General features: G+C 45.0%; 1 protein-coding gene across 1 annotated transcript in view; it reads left to right on the top strand.

The window, feature by feature from the left end:
* LOC124795627 (Krueppel-like factor 2) overlaps positions 1 to 19,768 on the top strand; it is a 39,792-nt gene extending 20,024 nt beyond the window's left edge. Inside the window, exons 3-5 of the mRNA XM_047259698.1 lie at positions 11,075 to 11,295; positions 11,376 to 11,640; positions 19,578 to 19,768. Of these exons, the coding sequence (XP_047115654.1) occupies positions 11,075 to 11,295; positions 11,376 to 11,640; positions 19,578 to 19,768 (677 nt within the window). The remainder of the gene's footprint in view (positions 1 to 11,074; positions 11,296 to 11,375; positions 11,641 to 19,577) is intronic.
* Positions 19,769 to 21,392: the final 1,624 nt, after the last annotated feature.

Here is a 21,392-nt window from a genome sequence, read left to right as displayed (position 1 = left end):
ATGTTTGAAAATATTCCACAAGAAATTTCTGGTTTTTTCAACCAAAATTGGCCGAGAAAGAAAATGTGTTGCATTACTTATTGAACTGCCCTCGTAGATGTCCGTTTCCGTGGGATTTCTGTGTACCCGGTGATCCAGGGATGCGTTCGGTCTTCTAAACTGGAGCGCCAAAGAAACTGAGGCAGACGTGCCCATTCATATACAAAGATACTTAAACTGTCAGAATACGGCGCTGTGGTCGGCAACACCTATATAAGACGGAAAGTGTCTGGCGCAGTTGCTAGATCTGTTACTGCTGCTACAATGACAGGTTATCGAGATTTAAGTGAGTTTGAACATGATGTTATAGTCGGCGCACGAGAGATGGAACACAGCATCTCCGAGTTACCAAAGGAGTGGGGATTTTCCCGTATGACCATATCACGACTGTACCGGGAATATTAAATTCTATCGCAATTTTATCTTAGAATGGATATAGTTTAAATGTTCCAGGAGCTCTTCCAATTTTTTCCATCCATGTGCCCACACCACAAACGTGTCGTCCACTTATCGGAAACACGTTGAACTTGGCAGTTTCTTGTGCCTTTGTTTCAAAGTATTTCAAGTATAGGTTCACCACGCATAAGAACAGCACCCGAAGAAGACGACTGGGTCGGTCATCGAAGTATCTGGCATTAAATGGAGACAACAAGTCGACTGAATATGCAAAAGAACACCTTTAATCCATCACCATAGAAAAGCTGAGAAACGTAAGCAAATTCCTAATTTTTAACCAATATGGTGAACGAAACTAGGATACCATTGTTTCACAAGCAATGTTCACCTTTTCACCTCCTGATTGTCTTTTTACGGGGTTGTATGTTTGATGTTATAGAGTAGGTCAGTGGTGGTCACTGTATTTTCACCAAAATATATTTCCCACTGTGAAAAACTCTGTGCTGTTCCGACCACTTCAAACACAGGAAACATTCACTGACCTCACAATACCCTGTTGCTTTAGATTTATTCATTTCGACGTACATTTTACAAAGCAGGTACAGGGAAAACGTGCGTCTCTTTACACAGTGTACTATCCTCTTAGTTTCTGTCCGTATCGCTACAAAAAATGTCGTTTCTATGCATGGCACGAGTACCTTTTTGAAAAAGATAATTACTTATGCTCTCCTGGTGGCTTCATTCCTATGTGTGCTGCTCTCGAGAAAAAGAAGACGTAATTGCGGATCACGTTAATCTCACGTGATTCCAATGCAAAACCTAGAGCATAAATATTTATCCGACTGTTCGCAGGTGTTCGCGAAATTCCTTGGAAGAGTCAGCTGTTGCTAATGCCCTCGAGCAGACAGTTAATAGATCACGCGCTTGCGTCACACCCATTGTGCACCGGACACGGTCCAGAGAACAACACGCGTCTAGCATGCCGCCAGATGCCCTCGCAAGCTTCCATTCATTGATCAAAGCGAAATGCCCGCTCGCCTGCATGCTGCTTATCTGCCGCAGATTTCACGTTCAGCTGCGAACTTGGCGTAACTTCGCATACATAGGAAGCAGATAGATGGGTGTAGAAACGCGCACACCGAAGAGGAACAGGAAAATACCGGTGGTTGGGTAACCAGCATGTTCTACCCATTCTTCTCTGTCAATAACCAAGTCAAGAAGGGCCGTTCTTGCACATTCATGATATGCATTACGGGTGGTCTTTAACGTGGTCAACTCTCCACTGCCGTGGTAGAATTTTCGGGAATAGCGGTAGTGTTGAACCATTATGGTCTGTGCTTACAAATGTGACTTTATGTTTTCGATTTTTCCGCTCTATTGTTGCAAACCCGTTCCGTGGAATCTATGGAACGATATTTTATTAATACAATTAATATGAAAGTAGTAGCATCACAAATTTGCTTTTTATTTTCTTTGGGGCGTACAGTTACAAGCATATTAGTTCGGTATGCCTGCGATCTTTAACTGTAGCTAGAAGTATTATTAACAGTCGACGGCTACAACATCTTTGGGTCTGAATGAATAGTTGACCTTTCGACTTTTCATTTCTTTTCATCCTCTTCCGGGCATCTGAGTTAGATTTTCTGCAAATGATAGGTGGTACATTTGTAAAGGGTGCGGCAGATTTCCTTCTTCATCCTTCCCTTCCCTGAGCTTCGCGCACAGTCCCTATATGACCTTGTGACCGACGGGACGCTAAATTCTAAATAGTACGTCCTTACAATTCAGACTCTACAGACATTTTCAGGCGTCTGTAAATACCAACAATTCTGCAATTTACATCATGAAAAATCTTACCGAATATACTGTTAAAAGTAACGTACCGTTGTTATCCAATTGAAATCATACATGTTATGCAGTGGCACACGTCAAGATGATCATGTGCAACGTCCCATACAAGCATTTACATGGTATTAGTGACCAGTCCCGTCTGCCCACAAGTAGCAGTAAGTATCTACGGCCTGACAACCTAGCTCTGATAAATTAAGTGGTAATTCAAAAAGTAACAGCAAACTATTTTTTGCGAAGCATATCTTTCACTTACAGATACAAGCTAGATTTCATTTTTCAACAAAACTACCCTCCTTTTCGATACACTTCTCATACCGTTGGACCAGCTCTTTTGTTCCATTCGAATAGGAGGTTCCTGTTTTTTAAAGATATAACTGCCATAGACATGACACGGCGCAAACTGGGATGCCTTTATGATGATCTTTGACAATAGTTTCCCTTATGTTTATGTCAGAGGCTGCTTAGACACAGTTTAAAACCTGTGATTTGGTCATCTGTTTATTCAGCAACCATATCAAGTGAATAATTCATGCTAATTGTCAATAAATTAGCCTATTACACAAATGTTCTCGCGTTTACTTTTGAAGAAATTGTATTTATAAGGGGAGATTCACGCTGACTTGCGTTTTACTTATGTCTAATGATTTTTGATGTTTTTAGTATTTGACAATGGCCTAAGTCCGATATCTAGAATGTGGAATAAAACTTGTACAGTCAAATGGTGTTTATATCTTTCAAAAAGTTTTATATGACTGTGGCTCCACACCAAAGTAAAATCATTAGAAGGTTCTTGCTTTTGCCCACAACCAACAGTGCATCGCTTCTATAACATTATCATCACTTTCAAATCATCTTCTGAGAGCGTGCTTTAGGAGATCAAACACATGGTAATCCTAAGGAGCAGGATCTGGGCTGTATGGGGGTACAGTACGACATGAAATCTCAATCTCCGAATGACGGCACAAGAGTTGCAGCGGTGGTGTGGAGGTGCGCGTTGTCGTAAAGGAGAAGAACGTCTGTACACAGAAGTCATCTGCGACGGCTCCGTATTGCTGGCTGTAACTTATTTTCCAACGTTTTGCTGAACGTGGCACTGCTCTCTGTTTCGCTTCTTTACTGTCAGCGCTCCAAAATCGGCCCATTCATATCCCAGAAGAGGATGGAAAACACCTTCCCAGCAGTTGGCTGAGACTTGAATCTCTTCTTAGCTTTCGAAGGTGTTTGTCGCCATTATGAAAACTGTCGTTTGCTTTCTGGTTCACAATGATGCATCCAGATTTCGTCTCCTGTGACGATAGATGTCGGAAAGTCGTATCCTTCAGCGTTATATTGCGTCAGAAATAATGTGGCAGTCTAAACACGCATCATGTTGTGTTTACCAGTGAGCATTCTAGGCACCTATCGTGCACACAAAAAACGATACTTGTCAACTTTGTCAGCGGATCTGACACTGATACTCAGCTCCCTTGTTCAAGCTTCTTCAGAAACGGGTGTTCTCAGGAATCATGGCGTCAGCGCGTCCCACATTTATGTCAGTAACGGCGGTGCTGCGACGACCAGAGCGTTGTTCACCTTTGACTGACTTATGTCCACTTTTAAAGGCATCAGCCCATCTGCACATTCTTCTCTAGCTAATGTTGCTATCTCCATACCTTTCCAACATGCTTCTGTGGATTTGTCAAGGTTTTTCACCTTCCGACTACAAAAATTGTATTATGGCTCGCTTTTCTTCTACGGTGCACACAGCTAGTGATCCGGCCATTTTATTTCAAATTCCTTTCCTATTCAGCTTGTAGTACCATCGAACTTTCTCGAAGCATACATCTTCACTTCCTGTCAGTTCTTAATGCCTGACGTGTTAGCTGCATATAGTACTGATAATTTGCTGTTAGTTTTTGAATTGCCCTCGTATGTGCCAAAACCTTCCACATGAGTCAGTCTGTTAGTGTAAACTGTATCCTGAGATAAGCCTTCACGTACAGACAGGGGAAAAAAGGAAGTGAACTTTGATTTATAGTAGTTCAGTTTGCTCGAAATATTTATAAATTATATACATATACTTTCCTATCTTTTAGTGAAAACCTTATTAGAATCTCTACAGTAGTTGCTGAGATTAACCACCACACAAACACAGGAAACAGCGGCGGGAAAGTCAGTGTATAGATGTGTAGAAGACATGTATACACTGAGGTGAGAAAAGTCAAGGGATATACTCCGATGTCATGCTAGGCCTCTTTTTACCTGGCGTCGTGCACCAACTTGACGTGGCATAGCTCCATAAGTCGTTGAAAGTCCGCTGCAGAAATATTGAGGCATGCCGTTTCTGCTGTTGTCCATAACTTCGAAAGTATTGCCGGTGCAGGATTTTGTCCACCAACTGATCTCTCGATTATGTCCCACAAATGTTCTGTCGGATTCATGTCGGGCGATCTTTGTGGCCAAATCATTCGCTCGAATTGTCCAGAATGTTCTTCAAAGCAGTCACGAACAATTGTGGCCTGGATACATGGCGCATTGTCATCCACAAAAATTCCACCGTTGTATGGGAACGTGAAGTCCATAAATGGCTGCAATTGGTCTCCAAGTAGCTGAAAATAACCAGTTTCACTCAATGATGTGTTCAGTTGGACCAGAGAACCCAGACCATTCCACGTAAATACAGCCCACACCATTATGGACCCACCGCTAGATTGCACATAGCCTTGCTGACAACTAGGATCCATGACTTTTTGGGGTCTGGGCCACACTTGAAACCTCATCAGTTATTACCAACTGAAATTGGGACTCATCTGGTCGGGTCCGCAGCTCGTGGTCTCGCGGCTCGATTCCCGGCGGGGCCTGCCTCGAGATGACTGGGTGTTTGTGTTGTCCTCATCATTTCATCATCAATCATGAAGGCGACGATTTAGACTGAGCAAAGGTTGGGAATTTGTATGGGCGCTGATAACCGCACTATTGAGCGCCCCAAAAACCAAACATCACCAACATCATCATCATCATCATCATCATCTTATCAGGCTATGGTTTTCCAACCGTCTAGGGTCCAACCGATATGGTCACGAGCTGAGGAGAGGCGCTGGAGGCGATATCGTGCTGTTAGCAAAGGCACTCTCGTCGATCATCTGCTGCCATTAAAGCCAAATTTTGCCGCTGTGTCCTAACGGATACGTTCGTATTGCGTCCCGTATTTATTTCCGAGTCTGTTTCACAGTATTACTTGTCTGTTAGCACAGACGACTTTACGCAAACGCCGCTGCTATCGCTCATAATATGAAGGCCGTCGGCCACAGCTTGGTCAATGACGAGAAGTAATGCTTGAAATTCGCTCTTCTCGCCACACTCTTGACACTGTGGCTCTCGGATTAATGAATTTGCTAGCGATTTCCGAAATGGAATGTCCCATGCGTCTTGCTCCCACTACCATTCCAGGTTCAAAATCTGTTAACCTCCATCGTGCGGCCATAATCACGTGGGACACCTTTTCACATGAACCACGCCAATGCGCTACTCTTTCACACCTTGTGTACGTGATACTACCACCATTTCCATATGTGCATATCGCTATACCATGGCTTTTATCACCTCATTGTAGATTCTGAATATTCTTCATTGCTCTTTGCATTTCTTTACTGCCTTTTTCCGCCAGACGCAGCCTAGTCTGCAGCAGGGCAGCTCTTAGTCCCAGAATTTTCACGAGAAGTCGCTCCAAACATCAATGAAAGCGGGGCTCATCTGTAAAGGAGACACCGTATAGAATACTAGTGCTAACAATTATTGAGTATTACTCGAGAGTTTGGGAACCGGAATTAGAAGTTGAATGAAGAACGATTCTACTTCCACCATCGCGTATTCCGCGTAAGGACCACGAAAGTAAGAGAAATTAGGAGATACAGAGGCATATAGACAGTTGTTTTTCCCTCGTTCTATTGGGACTGCAACAGGAAAGAAAATGACTAGTAGTAGTACGAGGTACCCTTCGCCACGGGCCATATGGTGACTTGCGGAACATATATGTCGATTTACATGTAGAACTAATGTCTCGATTGATATATAGAATTATTAAATTATGTACACAAACCTTGCACGTGACTGGGTCTGTTACTTACAACCGTAACAACGTGTCTACAGTACTTGATGATATTAGCCTTCATATGCAGACAGTATGCACCCGCCAGGTTAGCCGAGAGCGCTAATGCGCTGCTTCCTGGACTCGGGTAGGCGCACCGGCCCGGATCGAATCCGCCCGCCGGATTAACGAGGGCCAGCCTGGATGTGGTTTTTAGGCGGTTTTCCACATCCCGCTAGGTGAATACCGGGCTGGTCCCCACGTTCCGCCTCAGTTACACGACTCACAGACATTTGAAACACATCCGCACTTTTCCATGATTTCCTCTGGACGCAAGCAGATGGGGTACTCTGATTCCGTCCCTGGGGGTACGGGGTGGCGGCAGGAAGGGTATCAGGTCACCCCTTACATTAACATACCAAATCCGATTTAACCATGCCAACCCCGCGCAAAATGCGGGACAAAGGCGCAAGCGATAAATACAGACAGTATTCGTTGGACGATTTTAATTTCCAATATTTAAATATTATTAACAGTGTAACCTCCGTGTCCTGGAGACTAGAGAATCCACCTGTGACTCACTTGCGATTACAGATCTCGGCCGATGCATTTCCATTGTACCAAAATAGTTGTATTCGTGAACTATGGCACGTCTCATCATGTTTATGAATTAAAGGTAACTCAAAAATTTTAAATAGGTACCTCTGTGAGGTATTTACAAGACCGTGACAAGACAGGGCAGGTCACCTAAGAATACACACTCGGAAAGCGCCTTATGTCTGTAACTACAGTTTAATTGCATGATATCTTCAATTACACGTCTGTTATAACTGCAAAAAGTTTGAAATCTTACTAGCAATCGAATTTACTGATTGTAGATTCGCTGGAGGGCGAGTGTTCCTGTCAATATGGGAAAAGGAATATTTCAGCGAGCCACGTTACTGAGTCTTCCCGTGAGATCACCGAAGTTAAGCGTTGTCGGGCGTGGTCGGCACTTGGATGAGTGACCATCCAGGCCGCCATGCGCTGTTGCCATTTTTCGGGGTGCAATTGAGGACCTAATCGACCGAATAGTAGCGGCTTCGGTCAAGAATACCATCATAACGACCGGGAGAGCGGTGTGCTGACCGCACGCCTCTCCTATCCGCATCCTCCACGGAGGATGACACGGCGGTCGGATGGTCCCGGTAGGCCACTCGTGGCCTGAAGACGGAGTGAGTACGTTACTCAGTCATCGGCAGACTATGCTCCGGCCGTTGGTACGATATTCTAGCACAGAATGTGTTCGTTGCCTGGTCGTTGGTGTTCGACGCTTAGGGCACTTTGTCTGAAGTCGTGCACTCGTGGAATTTCAGCTGCCAGCTTGTCAAGGGTGTACCGATCCTTCCTCGAATCAGTGAAACAGGACGCATCAGCTCTAGCTCATTGTAACAGCAAGTGCACGTGCCACAGTAAGGTAAATTAATCGTCAGTTCGATCCTGAACAGCACCAACTGGTAAACGCTCTTCTAAGTCAGAACCAACTCCTGGATATCGTGCAGTGTAGAAGAGACCAGGCCACACGTGTACACCTGCTCGGCACACACCTCAGGACGCAGCGATTAGCATCGGCGCGGGAACACTGCCATTAGACGCCTGATGAATATGGTAGCGGTCTGGAATGTCGGAAACCGCACGGGATGCTGCGTCTCGATTACCAATTGAGCATCATTCACGCAGATGGTGGAGGTATTCCCGTGTCGGGACTCCTTAAGTGGCATGAAGTGGGGCCCCTAATACGATTGCGACCATCTCCCAATGGGGAGCGTCACAGAAATCGTTTCTTCCATTGCGTTTACCAGTTCGTTCACCTACAGCATCCGCCATCTGTGCCTTGAATATGAAGACGCACCACGCATTTCTTCCGAATTGTACCAGACTACTTGTACCCAACTCCCCTTACCTACGTTCCGTGCACAGCTCGCCTGTATAGAGCACATCTACGACATAATCGAAGGAGACGCATGCGCCCTGAAGCTATTTCCGTTACCTGTTTGCAGTAGGTGGGTGGGTCTGAGTCTGGGCGGCGCACTCATTATATCAGTGCTTCTTGGAGACCACGCCTCAACAGGCTGGCGCCGTCATTAAGGTGAATAGCTATGCTACAAGCCTACTGGCAGATGTATAATTCATTTGCTCATGAATGCATTTAGACCAGCGCGTTCGCTGTATTTCAAAACATCCTCAGTGGCCAAGTGCACGGCTCCTTGCGTCATTCGCTGCTATTCAATGAGATTCAGGGAAGTTGTCGTTACTAGCACATTACAATATTTCACATAAGCTCACCAGATCAAAAAATAGTCACCCCATTGAAAGACCTCTCTGGTCGCAATGTAGTGGTGTAGACGGCGCAGTAGTAGTACAAAGCGGACATATGACCTTTCATTGCTGACCTAAGTAAAGTCAGAGAAGTGATGCGAATGGACCAGTAGGTTGCACAGAATTACCGCAGTAAGATGACTGAAAGTGTGACAGAATAGCAGAATGGAGCTATCGCGTTTAGACGTGCCCATTACCACATCGTTGATGATGATGTCCGACTTCTTTATGTATCAACGTGGCAATCCAAGGAGTCTAAAAAGAATAGCGTATCATTCACATACATGTGACGCAGCTTAAGGACAGTGGTCGGAAAAGATCGTAACTGACAAGGACCGAAGACGAGTGTGACGCCTCGTCAATGACAATAGGTTTCAAACCCACCCGGAAAATGCGGCTGTTAGTGAATGCAAGTCCATCTCAACTATTTTCCTTAGGAAAATTAGAACAGGAACAGAATTTGACGGTCGCTTGGAGTCGGGTATGTTGCAATAGCCCATTTTTCACAGCGGCACGTAAAACTGCATGCCTTTAACCGACCAAACAACGCAGTTGACAGTAGCTGAATGGAGGCGTACAGCGTGTTCCGACAGGTTTTGATTTTACCTCCTATTGTAAACGCTACAGGGCATTGAATACCCCGATCGTGCAGTGAGGTGAACTAAGGACTGTGTTCTTTTGAGGGAGTGCTTAGAAGTGGCAACAAATGTGCTAAAGAAAACGCCTCCACTAAGCTTATGCGCCCTCCTCTGGAGTATCGGATAAGACTGATAGAGCACATTCAGAAAATTCAAAGAATTGTGGCTCGTTTTGTGCTGTCAGAAAATTTGGGAAACGCGCCAGTCTTTTGATAGTCTGCCCGTCTCATGCCTTTATTACCAATAAAAATAAGACTGTGGGTAAGCTATTTCTCAGCAGTATCATACTTTCTAGAAGTGCTATCTCAGGAAGCTATGCTGAAGAACTACTTCAAAGTTCGGAAAGGAGAGAGGTACTGTCTGAAGTAAAATTGTGAAGGTGGGTGGTGAGTTGTGCCTGGGTAACTAGCGTAAGCGTCATGTAAAGTTGGAGCGACCAGCCTATCACGATTGGGGTTTATCGTATCGCGACATTGCTGCTAGCGTTTGTCGAGATCCAATGACTGTTAGCAGAATATGGAATCGGTGGGTTCAAGAGGGTAATACGGAACGCCGTGCTGGATCCCAACGGCCTTGTATCACTAGCAGTCGAGATGACAGGCATCTTATCTGCATGGCTGTAACGGATCGTTCAGCCACGTCTCGATCCCTGAGTCAACAGATGGGGACGTTTGCGAGACAACAACGATCTACACGAATAGTTGGACGACGTTTGCCGCAGCATGGACTATCAGCTAGGAGACCATGGCTGCGGTTAGCTTTGACGCTGCATCACAGACAGGAGCGCCTGCGATGGTGTACTCAAACGACGAACCTGGGTGCACGAGTGGCAAAACGTCATTTTTTCGGATGAATCCAGGTTCTGTTTACAGCATGATGATCGTCGCATCCGTGTATGGCGACATCGCGGTGAACGCACATTGGAAGCGTGTATTCGTCATCGCCATACTGGCGTATCACCCGGCGAGATGGTATTGGGTGCCATTGGTTACACGCCTCGGTCACCTCTTGTTGGCATTGACGGCACTTTGAACAATGGACGTTACATTTCATTTGTGTTAGCACCCGTGGCTCTACCCTTTATTCGATCCCTGCGAAACCCTACATTTCAGCAGGATAATGCACGACCGCATGTTGCACGTCCTGTACGGGCGTTTCTGGATACAGAAAATGTTCGATTGCTGCCCTGGCCAGCACATTCTCCAGATCTCTCACCAACTGAAAACGTCTGGTCAATGGTGGCCGAGCAACTGGCTCGTCACAATACGCCAGTCACTACTGTTGATGAACTGTGGTATCGTGTTGAAGCTGCATGAGTAGCTGTACCTGTACAAGCTCTGTTTGACTGAATGTCCAGGCGTTTCAAGGCCGTTATTACGGCCATAGGTGGTTGTTCTGGGTACTGATTTCTCACGATCTATGCACCCAAATTGCGTGAAAATGTAATCACATGTCAGTTGTGGTATAATATATTTTTCCAATGAATACCCGTTTATCATCAGCATTTCTTTTTGGTGTAGCAATTTTAATGGCCAGTACTGTACATGTGAATTGGCCACCACTACCAGGACATCATTCGTTTTTGGAAGCAAATTCTTTGTTATACGTAGGCTTCTTCAGCCGGTATCAGTCTCATCAAAATCCTCCTGGGTGTACTTAAAATGGTAAACTATGATGGAGTGCTGCTAGAAAGGGAACGAGTCCTTTCGCGTCCTGTACGGATCAGGATATAAGAGGCAGAATAAGTGCTCCGACAACCGTGCTGGAGCGGCACCCGAGCGCACCGAGGCCGGAGTTCGAAGACCCTGGGTGCCGGCGGCCGCGAGGGTCCGCCGTTTGGCATGCGCGGCGGCGACGGCGGCGGCGCGCGACGGCGCGGATGGCCACGGCGCATGCGCGTGCGAGCCGCAACTTCGTATGCCGTCCGCGCCGAGCGCCGTACGCCTGGTACGCGGGGTCGGACGCTTGTCGCGGCGGAGGAGGAGGGGAATAACCGAAAAAAAGAGAAAAACGGAGAATAATGCGAGGCGGGGCGGTCGCTGACGGGCGGCTGCCGAATCCGGCCCGCGCCGGCCACTTGCCAAGGGGCGCTGGCGGAATACGCGCGCACGCGACCACTGCACACGCTGGCGGCGCGGCGCGCGCTGACTGGCAGCGAAAACACAAGTCGTCTCGCCGCTTCTGCCGGCCGCCCGCTGCCGCCGCCAAACTACTGCGCGAATTACACATGCCGCCGGCCCGGAATTGGCAATGACGGAGGCCTGTCAGCACATGCAAAAGAGCAGCCGGCCGGTTATCGGCGAATCTCCAATCGGCGACGCCGATCGTTGGAGTCCGACCAAGAATCTCTTACATGCAAACTAGTTTCGCGTTGCTCTGCCTGACACGTAGAGGTCAAGTCACACAGTGAATGGCAAAGTGCTAAACTGTAGCATACTTACATAGACAAGGGGCCGACAGAGCTGCAAATTAGCGGGGAGGGGGCATTCTTGACGTTCTTTCAGAGTTGAAGAACGTATGCTATTAGCGAAACAAAACGTTTATTGGAAATTTGATGAATTTACCACCAGCACATAGATAATAAACAAAGGATATTTATTTATGTTCTTTGTAAAACAATTAATTAAATCCGATAAATGTGTGGAAATGATAATAAAATTTCCAGAATGAGATTTTCACTTTGCAGCGGAGTGTGCGCTGATATGAAATTTCCTGGCAGATTAAAACTGTGCGCCGGACCGAGACTCGAGCTCGGGACGTTTGCTTTTTGCGGGCAAGTGCTCTATCATCTGAGCCACCCAAGCACGAATCACGCTCAGATAGATGGTAGCTCTTATGTCATTTCATTGTAGCCATTTTTGTTACTGTTTTTGTGGAATTAAAAAAAAAAACAAAAAAAAAAAAGATGGTAGAGCACGCCCCCGCAATAGGCAAAGGTACCGAGTTCTAGTCTCGGTCCAGCACACAGTTTAAATCTGCCAGAAAGTATGATAATAAAATTGTTCGTTTGTCTGATGTTGAAAATGATGTTTACGTTATGAGTTCTGCTTCACGCATTTTCATTTCCCTCTTTGTTTTCTGAAGATTCATCACGGGCCGCTTTCCTGTAAACGCTTGCATTTATACTTCTAGATACTTTTTTTGCTCTTATATTATCCAAACTGAGAAGTCTGTCTTTCCAGAGGTACTATATCGAAACACGCTGCAGCGCAGAAACCATCAGCCCATTGAAGACGTACAAACAGAATTATCCAAAATGTAATTAGGGGCCTAACAAATCGCTAACATGTGATCAAATTGCGATGAATACTTTATTTCTGTATTTCCTGGCCGGCCGCTGTTCTAAGTCTCAGGGACTGATGACCACAGATATTAAGTCCACTAGTGCTTAGAGCCATTTGAACCATTTTTTGTATTTCCTGCTGGACCAGGTAATTTTGCTGCATTTTACTTATTTTATTGTATATTATTTTATTACTTAATTTCGTTACGTACATATGTAGACTGTTAGGCAACCACTCTTCTATTCTTCCGTCGACATTATGCCTTTGCACATATTCCCCTCACGTGTATAAACCAAATGTCAAAAGTGAAACGTGGAACATCAAGGGCAGTTGCATTTCAGAAAACAGTACCAGTGGAGAGGCAGTATGTGAAGGCGCTGCCAGTTTAGAAATTTGCCAAATTAAAAGGCAACTATTTTTCCGCTAATTTACCTTCACAACTTTGTGTCCTCAATTCACATTGGCCGCATAATGTGCTTTTCCATACAGATTGTCGCCAGACAGTGGCTTCATAAGGCTAAATTGGTTACGGAAAGATAAAAAGACTAAAAAACAACAGCCAAAGTAGAGAAAAATAAACCGAAAATTTCGTAGAAAAATGTACGAGTAATTGCTAGTAACATCAGTGTATACACCTGCCTAATAACGAATGAAAGCACTCATACATGATTACAAAGATTAAATCTGAATTGTTAATAGAATTTATTATTAATGAAGAATGTGTTATTTAAAGAAATTTTAGTTCTGTAAAGAAATAACACGGTCGCCAGTCCCAAAGTGGAGAATTTAGTCTTGAAATTACTGGATTAGGTGAGATTTAAGCTTACATTAAATTGGTATGGGCGATAATGGACATTACTCAGTTGGGAGCTAACTTTGATAGGTAGATGATCACAGAAGTAATTAACCAAATCCAAATACATATTGAAACTTTAGGATTCGAAAATAGATTATTAAAAGAAAATCACAACCGATTGAATTAGTATTACGCATTGCGCTAATATTTACACACCGTAACCTTACTGTTAGGGGATACACTGAATCTGATTTATCAGTCCTTCCACGTATTTTCAAAGAATAGAATAAAACAGTCATATATGGATGATTTCAAAACAACAGTACAATACCAAGGAAACGATGAAATACGTTTGCCAAAACTTAGATGCGTAAATTTACCAAAACACACAAAAGTAATTAGTATAGTTGAACAGAAGTTAAAATTCATTATTTCTTGTCAGATTCAGTAGCTTCAACAGTTTACAAATATTACTTTCAAAAATTATTTAAGTACAAATATTTCATAATGACTTCAATTTGTCAACAAGAAATAACCTGTCAGTTAAAGAGAAAATTGAACTGTATTGTCTGTAAAAATTAACTTGTTTCACTAAACTCTTTCATTCATGATGAGATAATCGGTACTTAGCATGATAGGATATGGACGCTGTTCATGGTTGTAATGGCTTCAGTTAGTGAGCATCATAAAATTTCGACTGAAGTTAACATAAGTAATTTATTATCGAAGGGAAGTTCTAAGACACTGGCAAGTCTTTTACAGGACTAGATGTCTAGTTTTCTATAAAGCTGCTGGGGCGACGTATCAACACGGCTGCAGCAATTACAATCATTATGTCCCATCTTCCAGTTACAAATATTTCTTACGTATGCTTTGCAGAAACAGTACTCTTCTTTTGTAATTGCCTTGAAGCCTCCTCGTAAACCATCACTGTAGTTTGGCACTGCCTCTCACAATCACAAGGAATTGCTATATGCATAGCAGCACACACTGTCAGCGTCCTGTTTTACCAACAGTTAAATACGTCCATTTTCTTTCTCTACTCGCAATTTACGTGCTACTCTCCACACTTACTTCAAAGAGTCTCTTTTTCCATTCAGACAGTATCGATAGACTTTACATAAGACTATATTCCTATATCTCTGACACTGTCATTGTGTCTGCTTCGTAAAAGTTGTTCCTAATGTCCTTAACAAATTTTCACGATATTGAAACTGGCCATATACAACAAACAAACAACTGAAAAATTTACATTCGTGAGAAGGAATACAAATTAATAGGGGAAAGTGACCTAAACTGTACTCCTCTACCCTAAAGCGGCCCACTCTTCCCCCGGCTCATGGCTCTGCATTCTACCGAATCAAGTATACCAAGTGTAAATTGTAGGTTAGACTTCTACTACTCTGTACCAGATTGCATAAATCGCCCGATTAACTTTATTATCAGTTCTACACAACATATTTCGGCAGTGGAAAAGGTATTTATGTTTTGTTACATTTTGGTTATTCCTCTCAGATACTGAAAGGTTTCAGTCTGTAAGTTTCCTGAGAAGTAAGGTTTAAGGGAGTGTTTATGATTAAGTCGTTTCATTTCACGTTTATTTTAAAATTTATTTGGTAAGAAAGTGTAGACTGTAGATGCGTAAACCTAATTCCCTCAGATAAATCGGACTCCTTCTTACTTTTTCATGTTTAACGTCTGCCTGTATTGACACACGTTCTTATTCCCTCGCAGTTCCACTGCAGATTCCATGAGTATTATGGGGAAGATTGATCAAAGAAAGCGGAGTCCATCTAAAATGCCTAAAACTGTTGATATTGACCAGAAAGAGAAGATGGTTTGCATGAAGGCCTTAGAACAGATCAATGTTTAAAAACAAAACTTATGAAATTGTTCATCTGCTGAGGCAGCAAAAAAAAACAAAAAGAGGCATACTTTCAATTTTCTGTAAAGATATTGAAGAAAAACTTGTTTAGTATTGTCCTCCTATCGAAGCTTCTTGCTTTTGGATTACTCGTAATGACTTATGATGAATAGCTGGACAAATGGCAGAGAGAAATAATACTGAACGCCTTTTCAAAGACGAAACTGGTGGAAAAAAGTGCATGAGTATTTTTGTTAAACGCCACAGAACCAAACTGTCAGTAAAAAGGCCTACTGAAACATTTTACAGCAGGGCTGTTGGGGTCAGCGAAGAAAAGGCGGAGAAATTCTGTATCATTCTGAAAGATGTTATATTATACATGCTTTGAAACTACGTTGTATTTTTTTTCGGTTTAATACCTTTTCCCACTATTGTTTAGTGATATTTTGATTATTTCTGGAAGAGATTCGATTTTGGCAACTATTTTTCAAGCTTACTAAGTGTACGCTTTCTGAAAATAATATTTTTGCATTATAAGTTTGGATTATATTTTCTAAGAGTAAAATACACACTGATGAACCAAAACATTATGACCAGCTGCTTAATAGCTTGTTTAGATGACTTTAGGACGATATACTTACTGATTCTGCGTAACACGGATCCGACAGTTTGTTGGTAGATTTGTGGAGGTACGTGCCATTAGATCTCTACTCACTCGTCGTGTTAATTCGCATAAACAAAGAGCCGCTGATCCGCATACGCAGTGAATGCGCCCGGTGTCGACCAAGATGGGTTCCATGGGGTTTGCATCAGGCGAATTTGGTCGCTGAGACATCAGCATGAGTTCACTATAAGGCTCCTCAATCCACTATAGCACGGTTCTGGCTCTGAGACACGAACAGTTATACTGCTGAAAGATGACATCGCCGCCGGGGAAGACATCAAGCACGAAGGGATGCAGGTGGTTTGCGGCTCAAGTGTGTCTTCGATTACTACCACAGATCCCATGCAATCCCAGGAGAATGTCTCCCATGGCATAATACTGCTCCCACCAGCCTGCGCCCTTCCCGCGCTAAACGTTTCGACCCGCCGTTCACCTCGATGACGGCGTTTGTGGAGACAGCCATCGACCTAGTGTAGTAAAAATATGATTCACCCAAAAAGCCGACACGTTTCCATTGATCAACTGTCGAATCCAAATGGCCCCGTGCCCACTGTAATCGTAATTGACGATTTCAGTCTGTCAGCATTTGAACACATAGGATGGTCTGCCATGTTCAACAGTGTATGATCAACGATGTGCTCCAAAACACTTGTGCGTGCACCAACATTGTGCTCTTTAGACAGAGATGCCACAGATCACTACATTCTGTGAAAAGTCATGGACGTTCAAACTTTTAGCACCTAGTGGTGGTTTCACATTCCTTCTATCCCTTTCCGTAGATGCTAAAGACAGTAGCACATGATCATTCGACCAGCTTCGCCGTTTTCGAGAGACTCGTTCCCTGCCTCTGCATAATAATAATCTTCCCTTTGCCAAAGTCGCTTTTCTCAATGGACTTCCACATTTGCAGCCCATATCTTTGCTAAAGTGATCGTCCATCCTTTTCTTTTTTTGTTGTTATTTCACTCCCCAAAAAGGGGCAGGCTGGCAGTGGCACAATACGCCACTCTTCAGCCGAGAGAGTTACAGAGAAAACATAGGCAAATGACAAAATAACACTTAACATAGAATGGTATAAAGTGATGAATCAACAAGAACAAAAATAGATGAGTAGAAACATTAGATTTAAAAACAACATAGACGAGAGCCATACACACATGTGGAAAATGAACACTGTGGGTTGACACGAAAACAAAGAAACACCACAGTGGGAACAAAAATGAATGAGGCTGGTGACGCTACTAGTGCTGGTGGAATGTATCACTGCACACGACACTGGAGTAACTCTGACACCACAATGCAAATGTTAAAATCACTGCACCAAATTGGGCCTACCACCAGGTGAAGGGAGGAGGGGGGGTTAGATAAGGGGGGAGAGACCGTAGGGGGAAACAAGGAGGGGGTAAGGTGGCAGTGGAGGGCAGAAGGAAAGGTGCTGGAAGCTCGGGGGGGGGATGGGGGGGGGTGAAAGGGAAAAAGAAGGTGTTCAGCAGGGGCAAAGGAGGAAGAAGGGAAGGGGGAGAGGGAAGGAGAGAGGGAGCCCTTAGGAGGGGGAGAAGAAGAAGGAGGGATTAGATCTGGTTGGAGGGGTAGACAGAACGCATGAGGACATCATCCGGGAGGGGGAGTTGGCAGAAGCCACCTTGGGCGAGGGTATGGAGTGTGTGGAGATGGAGACCAGGTGGGACACTGTGGTACAGGTGCTGCAACAGGCTAGGGCAGGAGAGGATGGAGGAAACCAAAGGATGGGGGGGATCCAGTTTGCAGGAGACATATAGGATCTGCATTCGTTCTAGGAACAGGAGGAGATGAGGGAAGGGAATCATGTCATAAAGGATCCATGTGGGGGATGGGAGACGGATGCAATAAGCGAGGCAGAGTGCATGGCGCTCAAGGATTTGGAGGGAATTGTTGTATGTGGGGGCGGGGGGGGGGGGTGAAGATAGAAGTGGGGTGGGCATAACATAGGATGGGGCGGATGAGGGACTTACAGGTATGTAGGATACTGGAACGGTCTAATCCCCATGTTCGATCAGAGAGGAGTTTGAGGAGACGGAGACAGTTACGTGCCTTGGGTTGGACTGTGAGGAGATGGGGGGTCCAGGAAAGGCGGCGGTCGAGGGTGATGCCAAGGTACTTGAGGGTGGGAGGGTGGGAGTGAGGGCAATGGGGCAGCCATAGATAGTAAGGTAGAAATCTAGGAGGTGGAAGGAAGGGGTGGTGTAGCCTATGATGATTGCCTGGGTCTTGGAGGGATTGATCTTAAGGAGCCATTGGTTGCACCACGCAGTGAACAGGTCAAGGTGGGACTGGAGGAGGCTCTGGGAGCGTTTGGAGGGAGGGGGCAAGAGCAAGGAAGGTGGTGTCATCGGCATATTGCAGGAGATGGACAGGTTGTGGGGGCTGTGGAATGTCTGCCATGTACAAGAGGTAGAGAAGAGGGGAAAGGACAAAGTGTTGGGCCACGCCAGTGGAGAGGTAGGAGAGAGTTGGAGTTGTGATCCTCCATACTTTTTTTTTCTTTATTGTGATTTTAAACACCTTATACAAAGGCGGGCTGTCAGCAGCATAGTACGCCGCTCTTCAGCCTTGAGTTTGACAATGAGTATTACATATAGGTGGCACAGAGAATACAATCAAAACGGCGGGCAAAAAATGTAGACACTAAAAAACAAATAAACATGGAGCCGTTCACGCTGGACGAGAAACATCACTAACACTAGTTGACACAGCGCACATAACATGGATGATGGCGACAGCATACGTGAACAGTGGTGGCGTGACGGCGAACAGACACTAAACACAAATGAACGCACACACACGAGACACTGATGGCGATGATCTCCGGCGCGCGAATGTTCACTGAGCGTGTGCGAGTCTGGGGACCTGCCAAGAGAGGAGGAGGAGGAAGGGGAGTGGGAGAGGGAGAGGGGAGAGCAGAGATGCCATGGGCAGGAGAGATAGGGGGAGGGAGGGAGGAAGGGGGAGGGAAAGCCCAGGGGAAGAGGGGCGGAGGAAGGGGATGGGGGAAAAGGAAAGAGAAGGGAGGGAGGGTGCCTAAAGGAAAGGACACAGGAATTGGGGGGGGGGAGGATCAAAGTTGATAGGAGGGGTAGATGGAGGGGAGGAGGACATCATCAGGGAGGGGGAGCTGGCGGAAGCCAGCTTGGGAGAGGGTAAGGAGGATGGAGAGATGGAGACCGGGTGGGACGTGGGAATACAAGCGCGGCAGTGGGCGGGGTGGGAGAGGATGGGTGAGACAAGCGGGTGAGGAGGATCGAGTTTGCGGGACATGTACAGGATCCGTATCCTTTCTGATCTTCCGTCCGTGACCGATCCGCTTATATACTTTTGTTACCGCGTCACGTGCCTACAACGCCACCAGACGGCATCCAACATCTCTGCGAGCAGTGGTCATTATGTTCTGGCTGATCAATGTAAATAACGCATAACATTATGAAGTAAATATTACATGCTTTTAAAATGTAACTTTTTTCCATTTTCTATTTTTAAATATCAAAAGAGGGATTCCGGTTTTGGCACAGATCGCTAGTACAAAGTAATTCTGTAGCATAGTGTGACGTACACATACTGAGGCGCGACGTGTTTTTCTGTTTGCAGGGGAGAAGCCGTACCGCTGCCAGTGGCCGGAGTGCGAGTGGCGGTTCGCGCGGTCGGACGAACTGACGCGCCACTACCGCAAGCACACGGGCGCCAAGCCCTTCAAGTGCGCCGTGTGCGACCGGTCGTTCGCGCGCTCCGACCACCTCGCCCTGCACATGAAGCGCCACCAGCCCAAGGCGCCCAAGTGAGCGAGGCGCGCGTCGCCGCGTCTCGGTGCACCCGAGGACGACCACGGCACTGACTGCGCGGCACAGTGTTTCTGACGTTCGCCGCGCTTCAAGACTTTTTTATTTCTCCAAGAAACACAGACACCGCCCCAGTGCTCTTGGTGAAACTCCCGGTTTCAGCTCTCTTCCCCCGTGCTTTATACGAGTACAGTGGCGTAGGGGTTAAAATAGGAGAACAAAGAGACCGTGTATAAGAAACTGAAAAGTGAGCAGCATATTTAATTAGCAATTGTTTCCTGTCGTTGCCGTTGCTGCTCGGTCAAACTGGCGATGAGAAAGGTAGCAGTTTTTCGTACATGGCATTAAGTACTTGATACAAGCAAGTAGAGCTTTTCTGCCATTAAATATAAGGTGCGCAAACGATCACTTGTTACTGATGGAAATATATTAGTCTAGGCCACCAACATAATTTTTATTTCTCATCTCATCATTACGTGTTTGTGCGCATCTCGTGGTCTTGTGGGAGCGTTCTCGTTTCCCGCACACGATTCCCGGCGGGGTCAGGGATTTTTCCTGCCTCGAGATGTCTGGGTGTTGTTGTGTCGTCTTCATCATCATCATCATCATTCATCCCCATTACGATCGGAGGAAGGCAAGGGCAAACCACCTCCACTAGAATCAAGCCTAGTACGGCGGTGCGGTTCTCCCGCAACGTCCCCTGCCCTCCTCGGAGTATGGGCCTCATCATCATTGCGCGTTTCGGTATATGCATTTACCAGACCTGAGAGAACCATATACAGTACTTTGTTGCCCGCTACTACATTCCGAACTACCGGCACTGAGTAGTGATGGTGGTTCGGAATACAGTAGGAGGCGACAAGGAGCTGTTCATGACAGATCTGGTAACGAATTAGCCCGAAACGCTTAATTATGAAATCATAAATAAAATTTTTATCGGTGAAAAAGACATATTTACATTCAGAACTAAAGATAGTTGCAGCTCTCCAAGGAGATTTTTTGTCTAACGCGATCTCCTCTTATTCATTCAGATCTGAACCCTCCATAAACAAAGTTTTACGAGTCACCGTTAATCTTCCTTTTACTGTATTACGCGCAGCTTATAGATACAATCTCTTGTCCACGTCTGCCAAGTTTCTGAGCTCTGCCTACTCTAATTAACTGTGTAGCCATTTGATTGATCACTGGATAGCACAGGACCAACCAACTTTTGCTTCCTTTACCAGATTCTGCGAATACTGCTATGCTTCTAACGTCTGTAATTTCGTGACCATACCACAATGTGAATAGTACCCAGAACCCACTTTACTGTAATTTCATTTCTTTTGTACAATACGACCACATTACGGACACATAATGAAGACCAAAAATAATCAAAAATTGTTTGTAAAACACATTTACATTCAGATAACAGTTCGAGAAAATGGATCTACGGTTTATGTATCAGAAGAATTCACTGTAAAGCTAAAAAAAAAAAAAAAAAAAAAAAGAGAAAAAGAAAAAGAAAAAGAGAAAAAAAGAGAAAAGGATGTAACAATGAAGACAGGTCACATAATCAGACGTAATTCAATTAACATTCGTGATATGTAATGCATCATCTTATACGTAGTTATCTCTATCCACCTGT

Source organism: Schistocerca piceifrons, chromosome 4, assembly GCF_021461385.2.
Source record: "Schistocerca piceifrons isolate TAMUIC-IGC-003096 chromosome 4, iqSchPice1.1, whole genome shotgun sequence".
In the NCBI taxonomy this organism is placed as follows: Eukaryota; Metazoa; Arthropoda; class Insecta; order Orthoptera; family Acrididae; genus Schistocerca; species Schistocerca piceifrons.
This window is presented reverse-complemented; position numbering and strand designations above follow the sequence as displayed.